Here is a 20028-nt window from a genome sequence, read left to right on the forward strand (position 1 = left end):
AGGAACAGCAGCAAGCAGAGAAAGGATACAAGAAGGGATGGGGATACAAACAGCCCACTGGCTGGGAGGGTCTTCCTTCCTAATGAAGAAAGGGAGAAAGCAAGGTTCTTTCCAGGGCACAGAGATTGCTACAGGCAGTCATCAGCTACCACAACCGTGACACAGACATGTGTTAGGGCTTTTTCAAAGTAGGGAAAAGGCTACTATATCTAGAAGGAAAAGCCAGGGAACATGTGCTAGGAGATTCAGAGTAAAACTCAGAGTACACTACAGATCACAGTAATGACTCCAAAGTAAGACAGATAAAAAGCAATAGGACAGCTGTGTGCCGAGAAGTAACATGCTATTTACCATACACATTAAAACCAATCACTCTCGGGCTAAGTGCATGCGTCATTCAAGAGTGGCTATAGAAAGCACAAATACAATATCCTGAGTTTAAATCCCAGTACATAGGAAAAGTAGAGAATCCACTCATGAGGTCACTATATAGCAATCTGGGTAAAAGCTTGGAAACAGGATGCAGTAAGTAAAAGTGATGACTTTATTTGGGATGTACTGCAAGGAAGAGCAACACAATGTTTCAGTCTTAAGATGTTTCTTGCTATTAAGATGTGATGCAAAAATGAAAAAGAATAGAGTAAGAAAGTTAAAAGTGTCAAAGGCAACCAGACAAAAAAATAAAAATGTGAACTTTAGCCAGTGGGCACTGGTGGCTCATGCCTATAATCCTAGTTGTTTAGAAGGTTGAGCCCTGAGGGATCATCGTTCAAAGGCATGCAGAAAAGTCTTAAACTGAGCGAGCAAGTGAGCGAGCACTCATGGCTCACTCCTGTAATCCTAGCTACTCAGAAGACTGAGATCTGAGGATCTCAGTTCAAAGCAAGACAGGGCAGAAAAGTCCCCATGAGACTCTTCGCCTCTAGCTAGCCACTCAAAACTGGAAGTGGGGCTGTGGCCCAAAGTGGTAGAGCGCCATTCTTGAACTAGTACCCACAACCAACAAACAAAAAAAATCTTCAAACCACTAGGCGCGGTGGTTCACGCCTGTAATCCTAACTACTCAGGAGACTGAGATCTGAAGATGACAAATCAAAGCCAGCCCAAGCACTAAAGACCCAGAGACTCTTGTATCCAATAAACTACTAGAAAACCAGAAGTGATACTATGGCTCAATGGGTAGGGTGGTAGCCTTGAGCTGAAGAGGTCAGGCATATAGCACCCAGGCCCAGAGTGCAAGCCCATGACCAAAAAAAAAAAACAAAACCCAACTTTTAACAGGTGTAGTAGCTACTCAGTAGGCAGAGATCTGAGGATCAGGGTTCAAAGCTGTCTGGGCACTAAAGTCTGTAAGACTCTTATCTCCAATTAACCACTAGATAACAGGAAGTACTGCTTTGGCTCAAGGGGTAGGGCAGTAGTCTTGAAGAGCTCAGGGATAGCACCCAGGCCCAGAGTTCAAACTCCACAACTCACAAAAACAAAACAAAACAAAAAACCCAAACTGCAAAGCTGGTATCTCCAGCTAACTAGTAAAATGCCATATAAGAGGTATGGCTCAGGGGCTGGGAGTTTGGCCTAGTGGTTAAAGTGCTTGCCTAGCATGCACGAAGACCCGGGCTCAATTCCTCGATACCATATACATAGAAAAAAAACCATAAGTGGTGCTGAGGCTCAAGTGGTAGAGCTCTAGCCTTGAGAAAGTCCAAGGACAGTGCTCAGGCCCTGAGTTCAAGCCCAGGACTGGAAAAAAAAAAAGAGGTATGGCTCAAATGTAAAGCACCACCAGGAGTAAGAAATCCAAGTGAGGGCTCAAGATCCAAAAAAAGAGATAAACACAGGTCTTTGCTATAAAAGAGCAAAATAAATAAAAGGTAAAACAAAAAAGTTTTGAACTAGGCTGTGACAGGAGGGTCAGTTGAGCTCATCAACTTGAAACCAGTACTGGACTGACCCCTTAACAGTGATAACAATCTTGGAAAGGTCACCTAACATCCATGAGCCTCTGCTTCAGATGAGCAAGGAATAACTCCTATGACTAACACCTTTTAGGGTTTTGAAGATTACAAGGTACCTCACATAGCAGATGGGGGGCTTATTAAATTCAAACGTCATTTAAGGAGAAATATCTACAATGGATGGCAGCTATGGAAGACTCCTCCCAAATTTCCTTACAATGAGTGGTCTATGTTTTAAAAATGATGCAGCTGGCACCAGTGGCTCACGCCTGTAATCCTAGCTACTCAGGAGGCTGAGATATGAGGATCACAGTTCAAAGCCAGCCTGGGCAGAAAGTCAGTCTGTGAGATTCTTAGCTCCAATTAACCACTCAAGTGGTACAGCGGTAATCTTGAGCTGAAAAGCTCAGGGACAGCACCTAGACCCAGAGTTCAAGTCCCATGATTGACCAAAGTGGGGTTAAAAAAAAAAAAAAAGGAGAGGTGAAGAAATACGTCAGAAGAGGACATCTGAAAACAATCTGAAGTCTAGGAAAACTAGAGAAAGACCTTTTTCTTTTAAAGCTTTGGTAAACATTTATTTTAGTATAAAAAGGATTATAGTACTGAAAAAAAGAGCAACATTTCCTATTGCTCCCCCTGTAGGAAATGGGAAGTTTTAGAGATTCAGAAAAGGGAATTTAGCCAGTACTCAACATAGCAAATACCTGTTTGGCAAATACGTAGCAAACACGGGGCTTTTAAAGCCCAATCTTTAAAGAAATGAGCACATGATCCTGTCAACTTCTTATTTACTTACTGAGTGCAGTGCGACGAAACTTATGGACATAGCCACAGTAATGCATGTGGCGGTCTGCCATGCCACTTCTCTCTGTGTCTTTCTTCTCTCCACTTGGTCTCCCACAACGCAAAAACACCAAGTCATTTTCCTTGGGATGAAGCTGTTTAGCCAATTCACTTTCATCCAGATAAACTATATAAAATAAAATGTTAGCATTTTCATAACTAACAGATTTTAAATATGATTAATGTAAAAGAAATTAAACTCTGGACTAAGCTCAAATGATTATAGATCCAGAAAATTCTGTATATGTTTTAAAATGGTGATTTAACCAAGAACAGCTTAAAATAATTACAAATGTTTACTTAAAAAGTATTACAGCCCGACGCAGTAGCTCACACCCCATAATCCTAGCTACTAACTACTCAGGAGGCTAAAATATGAGGATTCCAGTTCAAGGCCAGCAAAGCCAGCGGGGCACTAAAGTCTGTGAGATTCTTATCTCCAGGGAACCACTAGAAAACTGGAAGTGGCTCTATGGCTCAAGGGGTAGGGTAGTAGCCTTGAGCTGAAGAGCTCAGGGACAGCACCCAAGTCCAGAGTTCAAGCCCCTTGACCAACAATAACAAAGAAAAAGCATTACAGAATCCTGGAGCTGCTTTAAGCCTGTACTCCTTAATCCTAGCTACTCAGGAGGCTGAAATCGGAGGACTATGGTTCAAATTCAAAGCCAGCCTGGGCACTAAGGTCCATGAGACTTATCTCCAATTAACCACTAGAAAACCAGAAGTGGTGCTGTGGCTCAAGTAGTAGAGCACTAGCTTAGAGCTGACGAGCTCAGGGACAGTGCCCAGGCCGAGAGATCAAGCCCCACGAATGGCAAAAAAAAAAAAAACAAAAAAAAAGCAAAACAAGAAGTATCACAGAGGGTTAAGCAGCACTGGTGGATCACATCTGTAATCCTAGCTACACAGGCAACCTGAGGATTGAGGGTCAAAGCCAGCTCTGGCAAATAAATCCTCTACACGGTTATCTCTAATTAACTAGCAAAAGAGCTGAAAGCAGAGTTGTGGTGCAATGCCAGTCTTGAGCAAGAGCCTTGGAATCAAGCCTTACTACCAGCACACAGATACAGATACAGATACACACACACACACACACACACGCACGCACCTATTACAAAGCCAAAACAGATACAACATTGAGAAATCACAAATAATATTTTTCTGAAGTACGTTCTGGTTTTATTTTATTGAAGACAAGGTCTTAAGTTAGCTTGGAACTTGGGGCTTGAACTCGGCCTGGGCACTGTCCCTGAGCCCTACCCTTGGGCCAAGCCCCATTTACTGTTTTCTAGAGGTTAACTGGAAATAAGAATCTCGGGTCCTTTTGTACCCGGGCTGGCTTTGAACCTTGATCCTCAGATCTCAGCCTTTTGAGTAGCTAGGATTATAGGTATGAACCACCATCTGGCTTGCTTTGGCTTCTTGAATGTTGTTGGGATTACAGGCATGTACCACCATGCCTGAAGTTTTTCTGGTTTTCAAGTCAAGAGATTTTTTGTTTTTGCCAGTCCTGGGCTTGAGCTCAGGGCTTGAGCACTGTCGTTGGGTTTTCTCAAGGCTATAACCTTACTACTTGAGCCACAGCACCACTTCCAGCTTTTTCTATGTATGTGGTACCAAGGAATCAAACCCGGTATTCCTGCATGGTAGGCAAGCACTCCACCGCTAGGCCAAACTCCAGGCCCAAGATGCTCTCACTTTCAAAATGCCAGGAGAAATTCAAAAAAAGATATTAGTACACACAAGAATATTAAATCCATCAATGGCATTTTAAACAAAAGAGACAGAATAATTGTAAACTAAGAGGAATGGAAAACCGAATAAGAAAGTTCAGTATCAACTGCTGGTTTAGCAATAACACTGATGTAAAGCACTAAATGCTGGGATGAGGCAGACTGAAATACTTAAAAAAATTTAAAGTAGTAATTATAATAAAATATGTGGAAAAAAACAAAATTCTGAAAAACAAAACTCTTCCAAGAGAAATTAAAGACAATTTAAGTAAGTGAAGAAACTTAAAACACATTTTTCATTTTTATAACCAGTCATTTTTCCAGAAGAAAAATATTTGTATTGAAACTTCCATTATGAACTACTATGGGAATACTCTCCCCAAAGGTTCCATAAACTGTAGTGTTGACATGGTGATTAAAAGTAAAGAGAGCTAGGCGTGGTGGCTCACACCTGTAATCCTAGCTACTCAGGAGGCTGAAATCTGAGGATCAAGGTTCAAAGCCAGCTGGGGCACTAAAGTTGTGAGACTCTTATCTCCAATTAACCTCTAGAAAACGCAAAGTGGGGGTTGGCTAAAGGGTGGGGTGGCAGCCTTGAGCTGAAGAGCACAGGGGCAGTGCCCAGGCAGAGTTCAAGCCCCATGACCCACCAAAAAAAAAGGTGGAGAGCAGGGGCTGGGAGTTTGGCTTAGTGGCAGAGTGCTTGCCTAGCATGCACGAAGGCCCAGGTTAGATTCCTCTGTACTGTATCCATAGAAAAAACTAGAAGTGGTACTGAGGCTCACGTGGTAGAGTTCTACCCTTGAGAAAGACCAAGGACAGGGCTCAGACCCTGAGCTCAAGCCCAGGACTGGCAAAAAAAAAAAAAAAAAAAAAAAAAAAAAAAGTGAAGAGCAATTCTATAACTTACATTTTCATGCAAGGCATACTACCGACACATAATTCAACGTTTCTACATAAACACATGACAAGAATTTAGCTTAGGAAACACACCTTTTCAACAGAAATCTACAATTATCATCATATATATTCCAGGCTGCATAAGAAAGAACTTACCCACAAACTCCCAGCTTTTTTTATAATCAGCCGCAAACTTTTTTAGCTGCACCTGATAGCAATTATCTTTATTCGGAGAGTTGATCCATTCCTGTGCCATCTGTACAAAGCAAAAGAGCAAATGAAGCAAGTAGAGTATTCTGAAAAGCTACTCTAGAGTAAAATTTTCAGAATAACAGTAAATCCAGAACCCAGAATCCCAAGTAACAACCAATTTGTAACAGCCAATTAATCTGCTGAAGTCTAACCAAATTGTCTAGAACGGCTCTGTCAAATGTTTTTGCAATCACCAAACCTGGGAATAACCTAAGTGTCCTGTTAACAGTGAGTGAATAAAAAAAATGGGGTAGGGCTGGGAGTTTGGCCTAGTGGTTAAAGTGCTTGCCTAGCATGCATGAAGACCCGGGTTCGATTCCTTGGTACCACATACATAGAAAAAAGCCAGAAGTGGTGCTGAGGCTCAAGTGGTAGAGCTCTAGCCTTGAGAAAGTCCAAGGACAGTGCTCAGGCCCTGAGCTCAAGCCCAGGACTGGCAAAAAAAAAAAATGGGGTACACCAGACACTGGAATCTCCTTTGACAATAAAAAGCCAGAAAACATTGATATATACTACAAAGAAACCCTACAGGAAGTTTTAAGTGTGGTTGAAAAGTTCCAGATACAGTTTCCACAAAGCAGAAAGTAGCCCAGTATTTGGAGCTAGAAAACATCTCAAGAATCATGGGCTATGGGGCTTGAACTCAGCCTGGACACTGTTCCTGAGCTCTTCAGCTCAAGGCTAGTGCTCTACTACTTGAGCCATGGCGTCACTTCCGATTTTCTAGTGGTTAATTGGAGATGAGTCTCATGGACTTTAGTGCCCAGGCTGGCTTTGAATTTAAGCCATAATCCTCAGACCTCAGCCTTCTGAATAGCTAGGATTAAGGATTTCAGGCATAAGCCACCAGTGCCAAGATTTGGTAAGACTTTTTTTCTTTTTGGTCGGTCATGGAGCTTGAGCTCTGGGCCTGGGTGCTTCTCTGAGCGTTTCAGCTCAAGGCTACCACCCTACCCCTTGAGCCATAGAGCCACTTTCAGTTTTCTAGTGGTTAACTGGAGATAAGAGTCTCACGACTTTAGTGCCCCAGCTGGCTTTGAACCGGGGTCCTCAGATTTCAGCCTCTTGAGTAGCTAGGATTATGGGCGTGAGCCAGGTCCAAGCCCAGGGGTAGGGCAGTAGCCTTAAGGTGAAGGGCTCAGGGACAGCGCCCAGGCCCACAGTTCAAGCCCTATGACCCCAAACCAAACAAAACCAAACAAATGAACAAACAGGTTTGAAGCCAGGGCTTTACACTTGAGTCACAACTCCCAGCCTTTTCCTACTTTGTTTTCCAGGTCAGGTTTTGCTCTAGACTGGCCTCAGGTTGGGATCATGGGGATGCACTACCACATCTAGCTTACTGCATGAGATGGGGGTCTTGCTAACTTTTTGCCTCAAAACACAATCCTCCAGATCTCTGAAATTATCTCCCAAACAGCGGATATCTAAGCACATGTGGCCTCTATAGTATAACACATAAGGCTTTATCAGCCAAATCAGCCAACCCGAGCCTCTCTGTTATCATTCACATTTACCCCCTCCACAAGCCACTTCAAAGTAGACACGCAATGGGTTCCAGCTCATCCATCACCACTAAGTAGTTCCTGAACACAAGGAAAACCCCATCACCAGTCTGTCTCTATCCCCCTGCAGACATCGCTGACGACTGCTTTGCTTCTGGTCTCCAAGAACGGCCTAGTGTGGATGGGCTCCTCCCCAGGTGACCTCCTGTGCTGGACTTCTTTCTGGGCACACTATTTTTACAGTTCACTGATGAACACACACCAGAGAACCACAAACATCTACCTCAATACTACCAGTTCTATTTCTTTTAAGAAATGTAAAACACAGACTTTGCCCCTAATATACCTTATCCACCTTGGAAATATCAAAAAATCCTTTGAAATACAGCTGAATACTTATGCTCAAAAATGATTTGCTCTTTCTCTAAGTTGGGTTGTTTTGGTTTTGAGAAAGCATCTCCCTATGTAGTCTAGAGTGGCTTGTAACACAACTCAATGGGCTGCCTCCTAAGTGGTAGGTAGACTCTAGTGACACCCTACTGCACTTGGCACTCAGACTATAACGGGGGACCGATAACTATAATTACAAGTTTTAAATCCAAATGCAACAACCGGACCAAACCAGCCACTTTGAACTGTACTCTAACCATCACTCAGCAATAAAAAAAGAGGAACCACTTGAAATGGTCTGACAATACTTACTGTTTCAAAAGTATTCAGTATCATCAAGGGGAGAAAAACATCAAAATATTCTGTACAATCTTGAAATCTGACAGGCACAGATCTTGAAATGCACTGGCAAAGACTCGCCGGTGCTCCACACTGACCGAAGTTCAAAAACATTTCATATTTCCACTTTAAGACCTCTTTAATGAAGGTGTCAGAGATGGACTGAGACGACGCGAGCGCGTTGGCTGGTGAGGACGCTGCTAATGGAGGTCTGTAGGCTGGCCTGATGGTGTTGCCTGGACTCTGCGGGTTGAGAGCACTGCACAAGCTCTTCACCTCAGCCACCGGCTTCTGCAACGTGGCAGAGGACTGGGGCATTTTCAGAAGTGACTGTGTTGGTTTATTCCTTAGAGTGGATGGGATTGAAGTGTTGTCCAGAGACCTGGAGAGGTTAGCAATACGTGAACTACTACTTGAGCTGAACACTTTAGTAGTGGTGGGTCTCAAAGGCCTGACTGCAGAAAGAGGCAGGCCGGGTTTGCGGAAGACGTTGTCCTCTGCTGCTTTTGCTTCAGAGTGCTGTGCGCAGTACTCGCTCTGGGCTTTGACAGTTTCAACACAGTCTCTGAATTTACACTTGGTGTCACTCACAAGCTCCACCAGAGGTGGGTGCACAGCATCTTCTGTCTGAAGCCCCTCTTCTCTGGGCACCACTTCAATCAGGCGAGCATAATCAGTGTCCATCTGTGAACATAAGTCCATGTCTTCAGGGTCATTTTGTGTTAAATAGAAATTCTCCTCGTCTATGTCGCTGCCAGAATCTAGCTCAGCCTGGTTCACAAGTGATACCTGTCTGCTATGTCCTGTGGAATCACTACCTCCAGGGCCCTCTGAAGTGGAGGCAGGCGTGTCACTGGCTGGCGTTCTTTCATTCAGCCCTCTAGAATCAGAGTAGTTCAAAAGATTATCGTCACTGGTCTCCTTGGAAGCGCATTTTGCTTGTGGTGTTTCTGCTCCAGAAGGTGAGAGGTGGATGAGCTGCTTTTCACCACTGTTGGTGAGCACCTCTGTGTTTTTCCTGGGCTGATCTGATCTGCCAGACTCAGGCCTCACGCCACCCACACTGGCCGCAGCGGGAGACCTTGCTCTCTTTGCACGGGTACTTTCACTCACCAAAACGTCTTTCCTGTTCTTGGGCTTCACCTGATCATCATCCTGATTGGCCAGCAGTTTCTTGTTTTTGATAGGAAGAGTTGGAGGAGAAATTAACTTGGCCTTTTTTCGGGTTTCCACGACCCCAACACTTTTACCATGATCCCGTAACTGCACCAAGTAGTCTAAGGAGCGCTGGGACAGCTCGAACGCCTTCCGAGGGGCTTTCTTCAGACCCAGTTTCTCAACAGTCGTAGCTGGCTCTGGACACTGGCGCAATTTCTTGGGTGGCACAACAGCAGGAGTTGTTCTGCAACTTAGGTAATGGGAACTCTTGTTCTGTCCCCGTTTAGAGTCGGAATGAGTCTTCTTAGGCGTTTTAGAGGTGGGGACCTTCCTGAAGGGTTTGGAGTAAGTCCGGAGCTTCGGAGAGGACCTCTTCAGTGCAGCTGCAGTGGAGGCCGTGGTCCCTGAGGCCGCATCTTGCAAGCCACTGTCATTACGAGACTGCTCCCTCTTTCTGACAGAAGAGGACGGCCTTAGAGGGTCTCTGGCCACAGACCTTTCGTTTTGTTTTCTCCTAGGTTTTTTAGCTTCCACTTCATAGAGTTCCTCATCTCTATCACATGGTTCTGCACGTTTTTTGCTGTCCTTCTCAGCCTCAGCAGACACCACGTGTGCCCCACCTGCACTTCCTGCCACCTCTTCAACCGAATTCATGTCTTCTTTATGATCCTCCCAAACTGAAAATACCTCAGAGGCGCTTTCAAACTCAAAAAACTGAGAATCAGATTCAAGCAGAATACACTTTGCATCTTCCTCCTTTATGAACTCCTTTTCTGCACTTGCACTCGCTCCCAGGTCACACTGGCCTGGTACTTCTTTCTCTGTGCTGCTTACTTTGTCCTGGTTGGTCTGTTTCTCAAGATTTAGAATCTCCTCATCGTCGTCATCAGAATCGGAAATGACTATCACTTGCCCATAGCTGGTGTCTGCAATGCTATTTTGGTTAGATATGGAACATCTTTTGTCACTTTTTACTTTTCTTTCTAGCTGGGGTGACCTATTTTTAGTTGAATTTGATGGGAATTTAATAACACTGGCTTGGGCCACTACTCTGTGGTGGTCTCGGTCCACTGGGAAATCTGTTCCAACAGTGGGCATGAGAGCAGCATCGCAGGCTTCGTCTCTGGTAGAAGAGACCCAATCTGCACTCTTGTTCCCTTCCTTATCTCTTGACTCAAGTATAGCTGCAGGATGTTTAAAGGGAGACAGTGTCTTTTCCATGTTGGTCATGTCTGTACTCGAGACCACACCTTTACCATATCTTTCCTGTATTTGACAACTCTTTTCGTAAGGAGAGTAAAAATCTAACTCTTCACTCTTCCATTGGTTTTTTGCCAGCAATACACTGTCTTCAGGCTTTTGTTCTCTACTCTCAGCACTTGGCTTGGCATCAGGCTCTGCAGATGGATCATGCGTAATGCCATCCCCTATCATGGAGCTTTCTACCTCTGTGTCACAGACAGTCTTGCTTCCCTCTGAATCAATGACATTAGTGAGTGAAGGAATACTCCTCCTGGGCTGCTGCTTTATAACATGGAACAGCTTGGCACAGATTTCATCTTTATGTACCTTACTCTTTGGTTTCAAGGCTTTACCATGATCCTCCTTTATAGCAAAATCCTCGTTTGATGTGGACACTTTTTCCAGAGATTCAGTGCTTGAATCAGTCAGCAAGTACGTTGAAACAATTACTCCTCTGTCAGGCCCCCTTTCTGGACCACTTGTTGAGGTGCATAAAGATTTCTCTTTTACAGAGTTCTGCTTCCGTCTACTGGGTTTCCCTTGATCTTGAGCTCCTTCTGTAAAGGGGCCTTTACTACTCTGCACTAAGTGTGACTCAGATGGGAGCTGATCTTCTCCATTCAGATCCTCGGGGTAACTCGGCTTCGCGTCCTCCCATTCTACATTACCCGCTCCACTCAATATACTCTCTTGCCCTTGATATGTTTCCATTTTGATAGTCTCTTTAGTAAATGTTGGGCTGCAATTTTCAATACCATTCATGTCTTTTTTGGACTTCTCTGTTTCTTCATTTTCTTCTTTAAAAGACACAAGTGGGCTTTTAGAAGCAGAAGTCAAGTCCACTGGAGTACTACATGGAGGGGCTTTGAATTTTATGTTTTTAATAATTTGTTTTAAGCAGGTTTGTAACTCATGAGTTTCCTGATTAGTCAACTGCCAACCGAGAGACAAATTTCCTCGAAGGAATAAGTTAAGCTTATTCCAGAACCGCTTGCAAAGAGCGTGATGGCCCAGCTGGTAACCTTCTTTGAGGAGACTCCTAATGAGTTGCACACAAGCAAGCTGCACGGAGTTAGATGGCACTGAGTGCAAGGACAAAGAGGACATCATCGCTGTTCCTTTGGAGAAACTTCCAGGTGATTTCTCGGAAATCCGGGCAAAGGCCGTGGTGGGAAGTTTGGCACATTTCACAACAGCTTCCACCCATTGCTGGGAACTAACCCAAAGCAAATGCAAGCATTTCTTATTTCTATGCAATTCAATCACAGAGACCAAAATCAGAAGAAAGAACTCTGTGACTTTGTCACATCCTGCATCTGCATGGTTGAGGACATTTTTGACTTCAGAGTACAGGTGGTGAATAACCTCGACTATGTAAGCCACACCCAGGTCCTTCAGGTCCATGAGAGACTGCACAAAAGGTATGAACCACAGAAACGTGCTGTTATGGACACGCATGTCTTGTCCAATATCTGACTGGAGCACATTGGCTAACGTTTCCATTTCTTCATACATGTTAGGGCAATAATCTGGGCAAATGGCTGATCTCCACCCTGAATCCTATAATAAAAAAAGATGCTCAGAGAAACAAATATCACAACAGGTTTTGTTTTTCTTTCTTTTATTTTCTGCCAGGGCCTGAGCACTATCCTTGGGCTTTCTGAAGGCTCTACCATTTGAGCCACAGCACCACTTCTGACTTTTTCTATGTAGGTGGTACCAAGGAATTACACCTGGGTCTTTGTGCATGCTAGGTAAACACTCTACCACTAGGCCAAACTCCCAGCTCCACAATACTCAAATTGTACTAACAGATTCCTCACCTTCAATGTTTGTATTTTGGTATACTATATTTCTAATATGCATAAAGCTCCAAGAAATAGAAAATACAACTGTGAGCTTCTGGACATTAGTTTCATGACCGTTAGCCTTCTTCTCATCAGCTAGCTGATTGCTCATCATAGCCTTCCATCTTCCCTACATTCATGTTGGCACATCCAAGTACAAACTCTAGTGGAGGCCACGTTCCCCAGGCACAGTGTATGATCACTGAGCATCTATGTACCATAAATCAGCCCTCAGCTAATTATGTGAAACCATACTGTCTGTAAAACCACAGCATTATGGAATTTTCAAGGTGTTTTATTTACCTTTTTGGTCTTTTCAGGATTATAATTGTATACAATCTGGCTGCAAGTCACCATATCATCTGAGTATGGCTCCGGCTCTAACTTTGTCCTTAAAATATTAAGAATAAATAAAATTATTAAAATGAAGAGAGGAAAAAGACCCCTGTTAAATCAGATGCAACAAACTTCCTCACAATTTTTTTTCTTTTTGTGGGTTATGGGGCGCTGTCCCGGAGCTCTTCAGCTCAAGGCTACCGCCCTACCCCTTGAGCCTCAGCCCCACTTCCCATTTTCTAGTGGTTACTTGGAGATAGGAGTCTCATGGTCTTTGGTGCCTAGGCTGGTTTTAAACCATGATCCTCAGCCTCCTGAGTAGCTAGGATTATAGCCACTACCACGCCTGGCCACAACTATTTTTATTTTTAAATACAGAATCTCACAATGTAGCCCAGGTTGGTCTGAACCCTGTGATTCCAGAGTGCTGGCATTACAGAGGTATTACTACCATGCTCAACCAGAAATGTGTTTTCAAATCCTAATATTCGCTTAACTAACCTCACAGAGCTGTTCCGTATATTTTGGATCTCTCTGTTATAGCTCACATTGTTGATGATGGTTTGAAATGCTTCAATAGGATCAATAAGTTGACCCCAAACCTTAGATCCAAGCCGATCCAGAATCACCATGAAACAGTGTAAAGCTGGCCAAAAAGGATCCATGCTATCATCTGAAATACAATGCAATAACTGCTGAATTACAAATCAATTACACATACTAAAAGATATTGATGATCAGCATTTATATTGATGATTAAATGAAACAAAGTGGCAATTTAAGTAAATTAGTGAAACAAAGTAATTTAAAGTAAACTAATGGCAGCCCTTAGAGATAGAGGTATTTTAAAACTGGTGATTTTTTAAGTTTTTCAAATGATACCATTTCTCTGTAAAATAACTTTTAATTATAGTTGTATTATTATTAAGGTGTTGTATAGATGGGTTACCATTTCACATTTTAGGTAAGACATGAACTTCTCTTTTGGACAATGTCATCCCTTCTTTTGCTTTCCCCCAGCTTCCCCCTGATACCTGCCCACAAGCTGCATAATTAATTTTCCACATAGTATACTGAATTGCACGAGTGTGTTTGTTCAACCCTTCTTTCCTCCCTTTCTGCATTTCTACCACCACATGAGTTCAACCCAGCATGCACAAAGCCCTGGGTTTGAATCTTTGGTACCACATATACAGAAAAAGCCGGAAGTGGTGCTGTGGCTCAAGTGGTAGAGCTCTAGCCTTGAGAATGCCCAAGGACACTGCTCAGGCCCTGAGTTCAAGCCCCCAGGTTGGCAAAAAAAAAAAAAAAAATAACTCTAAATGTCCTTTCTAGCTTAAAAGTCTGAATCTGACCTTTAAAAGTTTTCCATTTCTGATCACTACTACACTGTTGGTGGGAGTGCAAACTCGTTCAACCACTATGGAAAGCAGTGTGGCAGTGCCTCCAAAGGCTAAACATAGAACTCCCCTATGACCCAGCAATTCCACTACTTGGCATTTACCCAACCATCCAGAAACAAGGCCATACTAAATCCACTAGCACAACAATGTTCATTGCAGCACTATTCACCATAGCAAAGATATGGAACCAACCTAGATGTCCCTCAGGTGATGAGTGGATCAACAAGTTGTGGTATTTGTACACAATGGAATTCTATGCTGCTGTCAGAAAAAACGACATCGCCCCATTTGTTAGGAAATGGAAAGACTTAGAAAAAATCATATTAAGCGAAGTAAGCCAGACTCAAAGGAACTTAGGCTCAATGGTTTCCCTCATTCGTCATAATCAGTAGAAACCTTGGGCTCTACTAGCAGAGATCTGCAATAGAGCAAAACCTTGATACATAAGGCCATATAGTATGAAGCTAATTGAAAGGACCTCCAGGATATTGAAACAAAAGCCATATGACGAATGATTGTTGTCCCTAATGTACTATGTTACCCCTCATCTCTTTTGCTGTCCCTTGGGTATCTCATTTTGTTACAGTATCTCACTTCGTTATCTGATATATTGAATTTATTTGTATTTGGTTATTTGAAATTTGATAGGGAAGGGGGGAAAACCAAGACGGGTGGGGGGTTGGGGGGAGGGTAATGGGTACCAAGACATGTGAAAGGGTATCAATGTATGTGAATTAATGCACCTTCTATCTGGCAAATATCATGCAACCTTTTTATTAATTACAATAAAAAAATATATATATAAAAAAGTTTTCCATTTCTACTTTATTTTTTTTAACTCAGAGCCTCTCACTTGCCAGGAAGGTGCTCTATTCTTGCTTAACCCACACATCTAGTCCTTTTTCCTTGGTCATCTGGTTTCCCCCGCCAGTCTGGATCAGGAATGGTCCTCCTAACGGCCCTGCTGTAGAGGGACGGTACTCTTGGTCATCACACCCAGCTTTTTTGGTTGAGATAAAGCCTTAAGAACTTCTTGCCTGGGGTGGTCTTAAACTATCATCTTCCTGATCTTAGCCTCCGGAATAGCTAGCATTACAGAATGGTACCACTGCAATCATTTTTCTTCCTCATGTTATGCCTCAATTCTCACGGTGACACTAGCAGCACCATGACAGTACTCCAAAGTAAGAAGCAAGAAAAGGGCTTTACCATCGGACTGCTTCTGCATGGTGTGAAGGATCGACCGCATAAAGTCATTTTGCTTGTCTGAGCCCAGCAACAGCGAGTCCATGGCCTGCTCCTCGAGAATGGTCAGCAACATGCAAATGCCTGTGGGAGAACACAGAGTTTCCTTCCAGTACTCACATACTCTGGCTTGCCTAGTGGGCAAACTTGAATGAAGCCAATGGAATGAATTTCCAACATGTGAATCTCAGAAGAGAATCTACAATTGCAATGAGTATACCATAGGTAAAGAGTGCTAGCATCACCAGGCTCGGTGGCTCACGCCTGTAATCCTAGCTACTCAGGAGACTGAGATCTGAGGATCACTGTTCAAAGCCAGCCTAGGCACTAAAGACCATGAAATTCATCTCCAGTTAAGCACCAGAAAACCGGAAGTGGCACTATGGAATGCTAGCATAGCTGGAAATCAGTTTCTAAGATGACTACCACATGACTTCACTGAACACTGAATATATGAGGTTCAACGTTTAGCTATGCCCTATTTCATGTATTATGGACCAAGAAAATGAACAATGACTAATTATGGCATGTGAACTATAATCAAAGAAACAGGGCACAGCTATCCTAAGTGAGTAGAGCTCTCACAAACAATACTAAGGTCTCTCTACCTGTAAATTCTCTGTACACTGGAAAGAAATATTAGCAGTCAAACCCAATTTAAACTCAACCATCACATTGTTTTGTTACTTTAATAGTTCTTTGAACAAAAATTAGTTTCTGAATGCTTCAAAATATACCCCTCCACAAGTTTCTAGGATAATTATTTAATTGCAAATTCTTACTAAGATACATAATGGCTAAGCCAACTTAATGACAGAACAAGACTTGGAAACCATGAAATTCTGTATTTAGCAATTTGGAACTAATATCCAGTTCATCACTTCCTGCTCTGGATGCTTGGGAAGCCCCCAAATACACTGGTGTAGAGGAAGAATACTCACCTAGCCAGTAGTTTTTGTAGTTGGTAGTATCATACATGTGTGAGGGCAAAAGAATCAGTTTTCCCTTTTCCAGGACAGAAGAGGTATAAATGTCTGGACTTTCTAGAAGCCCCAACTCAATAACTTTAAAAAGGCAAGTTAAAACTTCCTGTAAGTCATAGTAATCATCTCTGTCGACTTTCCCCAAGTTTCTTGCAGTCAGGATAGCCCAACGTCGAACCTAAATGCACAACACAATTATTTACCACTCCATTCAATAAACAATGGTCTACATACAACTACATGAAGAAGCAAATAGGATTCGCTACAGATCTGAAGACACAACAGATATTACTTAGATATTAGTGCCATTTGTGGACTTTGCTTTTTCGATGACAGCCATTCTGACTGATGAGCGAGAATACTAGTGCAGTTTTGATTTTCATTTCCTGTATGGCCAAGGATGGTTTTGATATGAACCTTGTGCTATCATTTGGAGGAAAAATGCCCACAAAGGCCCTATGTTAAAGGCTTGGTCCTTAGCCTTGAGGGAAAGAAACTTAGGGACAAAACTCAGGCCCTGAGTTCAAGTTCCAGAGGTGGCACCAAAAAAAAAGGAAGGAAACAAGAAGCCTGCATTAGTCGAATTTGATTGAAACAGAATTATTTTCTTTCCTCTTCCTCCTCCTCCTCCTTCTTGTGGGTCATGGAGCTTGAACTCAGCCTGGGCACTGTCTCTGAGCTCTTCAGCTGAAGGCTACCACCCTACCCTTCAGCCAAGCTCTACTTCCGGTTTTCTAAAGGTTAACTGGAGATAAGAGTCTCAGGTCCTTTTGTGCCCAGGCTGACTTTGAACCTTGATCCTCAGACATCAGCGTCCTAACTAGCCAGGATTATAGGCCTGAGCCACCACGCCCGGCTTCCTTGCTGCCTTCTTTAGCACCATCATCACCCATCAGCAAGTGTCCCCTAGCTTTTGGACCTCCCCAATCTCTGGCCCCCCAGGTTCTTCTATTTAAGTGTAGTCATTTTAAAATGCAAAAATAGAAATAGCAAAGGCGCATGGTATCCTTAATATGTGGCTATTAGATCCAAACAGTACAAAAGCGAGGACTCAATAGTTGCATTCCCAATGCTATGGACATGATATTAGAAATATAAACACAACTACAAAGACATAAAAATGTGTGACTCTATAGACATAAGGTTTAATTATATAGATTAATATGCAACTATGACATATAAACCCTCAGCCTAATTTTAATTCTGTTCTAAAACGTAAGTGCCAGTGATTGTATATAGATTCCCTTCTTGAATACTTGTTTGTTAAATACGTCATTTGAAATATGATGTAAAAGTCAATGTTAATAAATTCTTTAATAAAAAAATAAAAATAAAAATAGCAATTATATTTTTAAAAACTACCCCTAAACCACCACTGAGGCCTCTCATGAACACTCTGAGCACGAAACCAAAACATGTCCTTTGATTGTCTAACACTCACTCACACTCACCATTTCATTGGGATGAACCAAAAACAGATAGATCCCCGGATGTTTGTCAAACACCTGAAAAGAACAGTTGGCTTGCTCCATCCGACAAAGTGCTTCCACACATAATTCATCTAAAGGGAAAACAATGACTCAATAAATAGATCAAAATCTTACCAATTCTCAAGATTCCTTAAACCTTTGGCTTGGTTGTTTTGTACATAAATGAGTGTAGTGATCCCACCTTTTAAACTGATGAATAAAAACATGATAATGTAAGTGCTAGAACAATAAATACCTGACAAATACTCTATTTTCTTCAGTGGCCCTAGGATCAAACTTAAGGCCTTGTGCTACTAGGCAAGTGCTCTCTCACTGAGCTATATCCTATGTGAGCCATGACAAACGCAGTTACAAGCTAAAGGTGTTCTTAGGAACTGAATACTTCACATACTTAACTCCATAGGGTACTTTCTTACACACATTCCCATAGGTTCAATTCCATTCGCATTTTACATTTTCTTTCACCTGGACTTTTAGGGCTGAGGGGACATTTTTCTCCAATTGACTACTAATCCTACTTTCATTTACTGAATGATCAATCCATTTACCTATCACTTGATCAACTTTGACTTGTTCTGCAAGGAAAAGTGCTAGCTTTGGGGAGGGAACAATGACACTGAGTGTGTGGAGAACTTCATGGATATTGTCTTGTGCCTTATCTCAATGCTGGCTATGTGTATAAAAAAAAATTCCAGACGTCCTCTGAATATGGGCACATAGATGTTCATATTCATACAGATTTATGTCTATATATCTTTCAGACAAGATCTTGTATATATAGTTTAGATGGCTTTAAAGTAGAAATCCTTTGCATTAGACACTAAGTGCTGGAATTACAAATACACATCACCATGTTGCCTCTCAAAATGTTATTCTTTTTTTTCCTTCTCCTTTTCCTTCTCCTTCTTCTTGCTTGAATTCAGGGCCGAGTTCTCTGTCCCTGAGCCACTCTGTGCTCCAAGACTGGTGTTCTACTACTTAAGTCACAGCACCATTTCCAGCTCTTTCCAAGTAATTTATTGAAGATAAATTTCATGGACTTTCTTGGCCAGGCTGACATTGAACCATGATACTCAGATCTCAGCCTTCTCAGTAGTTAGGTTATGGGCATGCGTCACTGGTGCCCAGCTTCAAAATGGTATTCATTAATGACATTTTAAGGGGATTAGAGCACTGGTTCAGGTAATAGAGCAATAGCCAATAAGTCCTGGTCTCAGGATAAAAAATAATAATTTTAAGAATGCCAGGGAGCTAGGTGCTGGTGGCTCAAATCTGTAATCCCAGTTACTAAGGAGGTTGAGATCTGAGGATCATATTTCAAAGCCCAAGCAGGAAGTCCATGAGATTCCTACCTCCAATTAACCATCAAAAACTCTTAAGTTGGGAATGTAGGAAGAGCATTCATCTGGTAAGTGCAAGACTTTGAGTTCAGTCCTTAAGTCTGCAAAAAAACAGACAAACAAAAAAACTGGAAGTGGAATTGTGGCTCAAGTGGCACAGCACTAGCCATGAGCATAGAAGGTCAGGAACAGCGCCTAGGCCCCAAGTTCAAGCCCTAAAACAAGCATATGCACACGCGTGCACACACACAGAATAAAAGAATGCTGGTTAGTGGTTCATATCTATAATCTCAGAAGCACTGTGGAGGCTAAGGAAGGAGGAATATAAATGCAAGCATGGCCACCCCAGGCTACACTATTTCCCAAAAGAAGAAAAATTTTTAAATACTTAGAGCTGGGATATAGCTCAGTGGCAAAGTGCTTGCCTAGCAAGTGCAACATCCTGGGTTTGATCCCCAGTACCAAAAAGACCAAACCAAAACAAACAAACAAAAACATTAGGTGCCAGTGGCTCACACCTGTAATCCTAGCTCCTCAGGACATCTGAGGATTTTAGTTCAAAGCTAGCCCACGCAGAAAAGTCTGTGAGATCCTTATCTCCAATTAACTACTCAGAAAAAGATGGAAATAGTGCTGTGGCGCAAGTGGTAGAGCTCTAGCCTTGAGCAAAGCAGCTCAGGAACAACACCCAGACTCTGGGCTCAAGTCCCAGGACAGTCATACACAAAATAAATGTTTTATTTGAATTACTTTGAATTTATTTAGGGAGAATTTGACTAATCAAATCTTTATATCTACTTTTTAAGTTTACTGAAATGCAAACAACAAAAATAGTAATTTTTTAAAAACCACACACACAATCAGAAAAATACATACACTCTATCCCTGTCCCCCGCAAGGTCAGCCAGGTAACCTTGGAGACACAACAGCACTCACTAGCACCTAGCTCACAAAGTATTCTTAAACTTTTCTTTCTTCTTTTGGGAAACTCCCCCTCTGCAGCCTGGAGCGGCCATGCTTGCCTTTATACTCCTCCTGCCTTCGACTCCAGGGAAGAAACA

At 42.5% G+C, this 20028-nt stretch overlaps 1 protein-coding gene across 1 annotated transcript in view; it reads right to left on the bottom strand.

Moving 5' to 3' along the window:
* Setx (senataxin) overlaps positions 1-20028 on the bottom strand; it is a 70213-nt gene that overhangs the window by 26232 nt on the left and 23953 nt on the right. The window contains exons 6-13 of the mRNA XM_090330856.1: positions 17589-17698; positions 16096-16315; positions 15119-15238; positions 13008-13179; positions 12474-12561; positions 7897-11883; positions 5594-5693; positions 2758-2931 (exon numbers count right to left, since the gene is read on the bottom strand). Of these exons, the coding sequence (XP_090186982.1) occupies positions 2758-2931; positions 5594-5693; positions 7897-11883; positions 12474-12561; positions 13008-13179; positions 15119-15238; positions 16096-16315; positions 17589-17698 (4971 nt within the window). The remainder of the gene's footprint in view (positions 1-2757; positions 2932-5593; positions 5694-7896; positions 11884-12473; positions 12562-13007; positions 13180-15118; positions 15239-16095; positions 16316-17588; positions 17699-20028) is intronic.

This window comes from Megascapheus bottae, chromosome 3 (assembly GCF_031878675.1).
Source record: "Megascapheus bottae isolate mThoBot1 chromosome 3, mThoBot2.hap1, whole genome shotgun sequence".
Taxonomy (NCBI): Eukaryota; Metazoa; Chordata; class Mammalia; order Rodentia; family Geomyidae; genus Megascapheus; species Megascapheus bottae.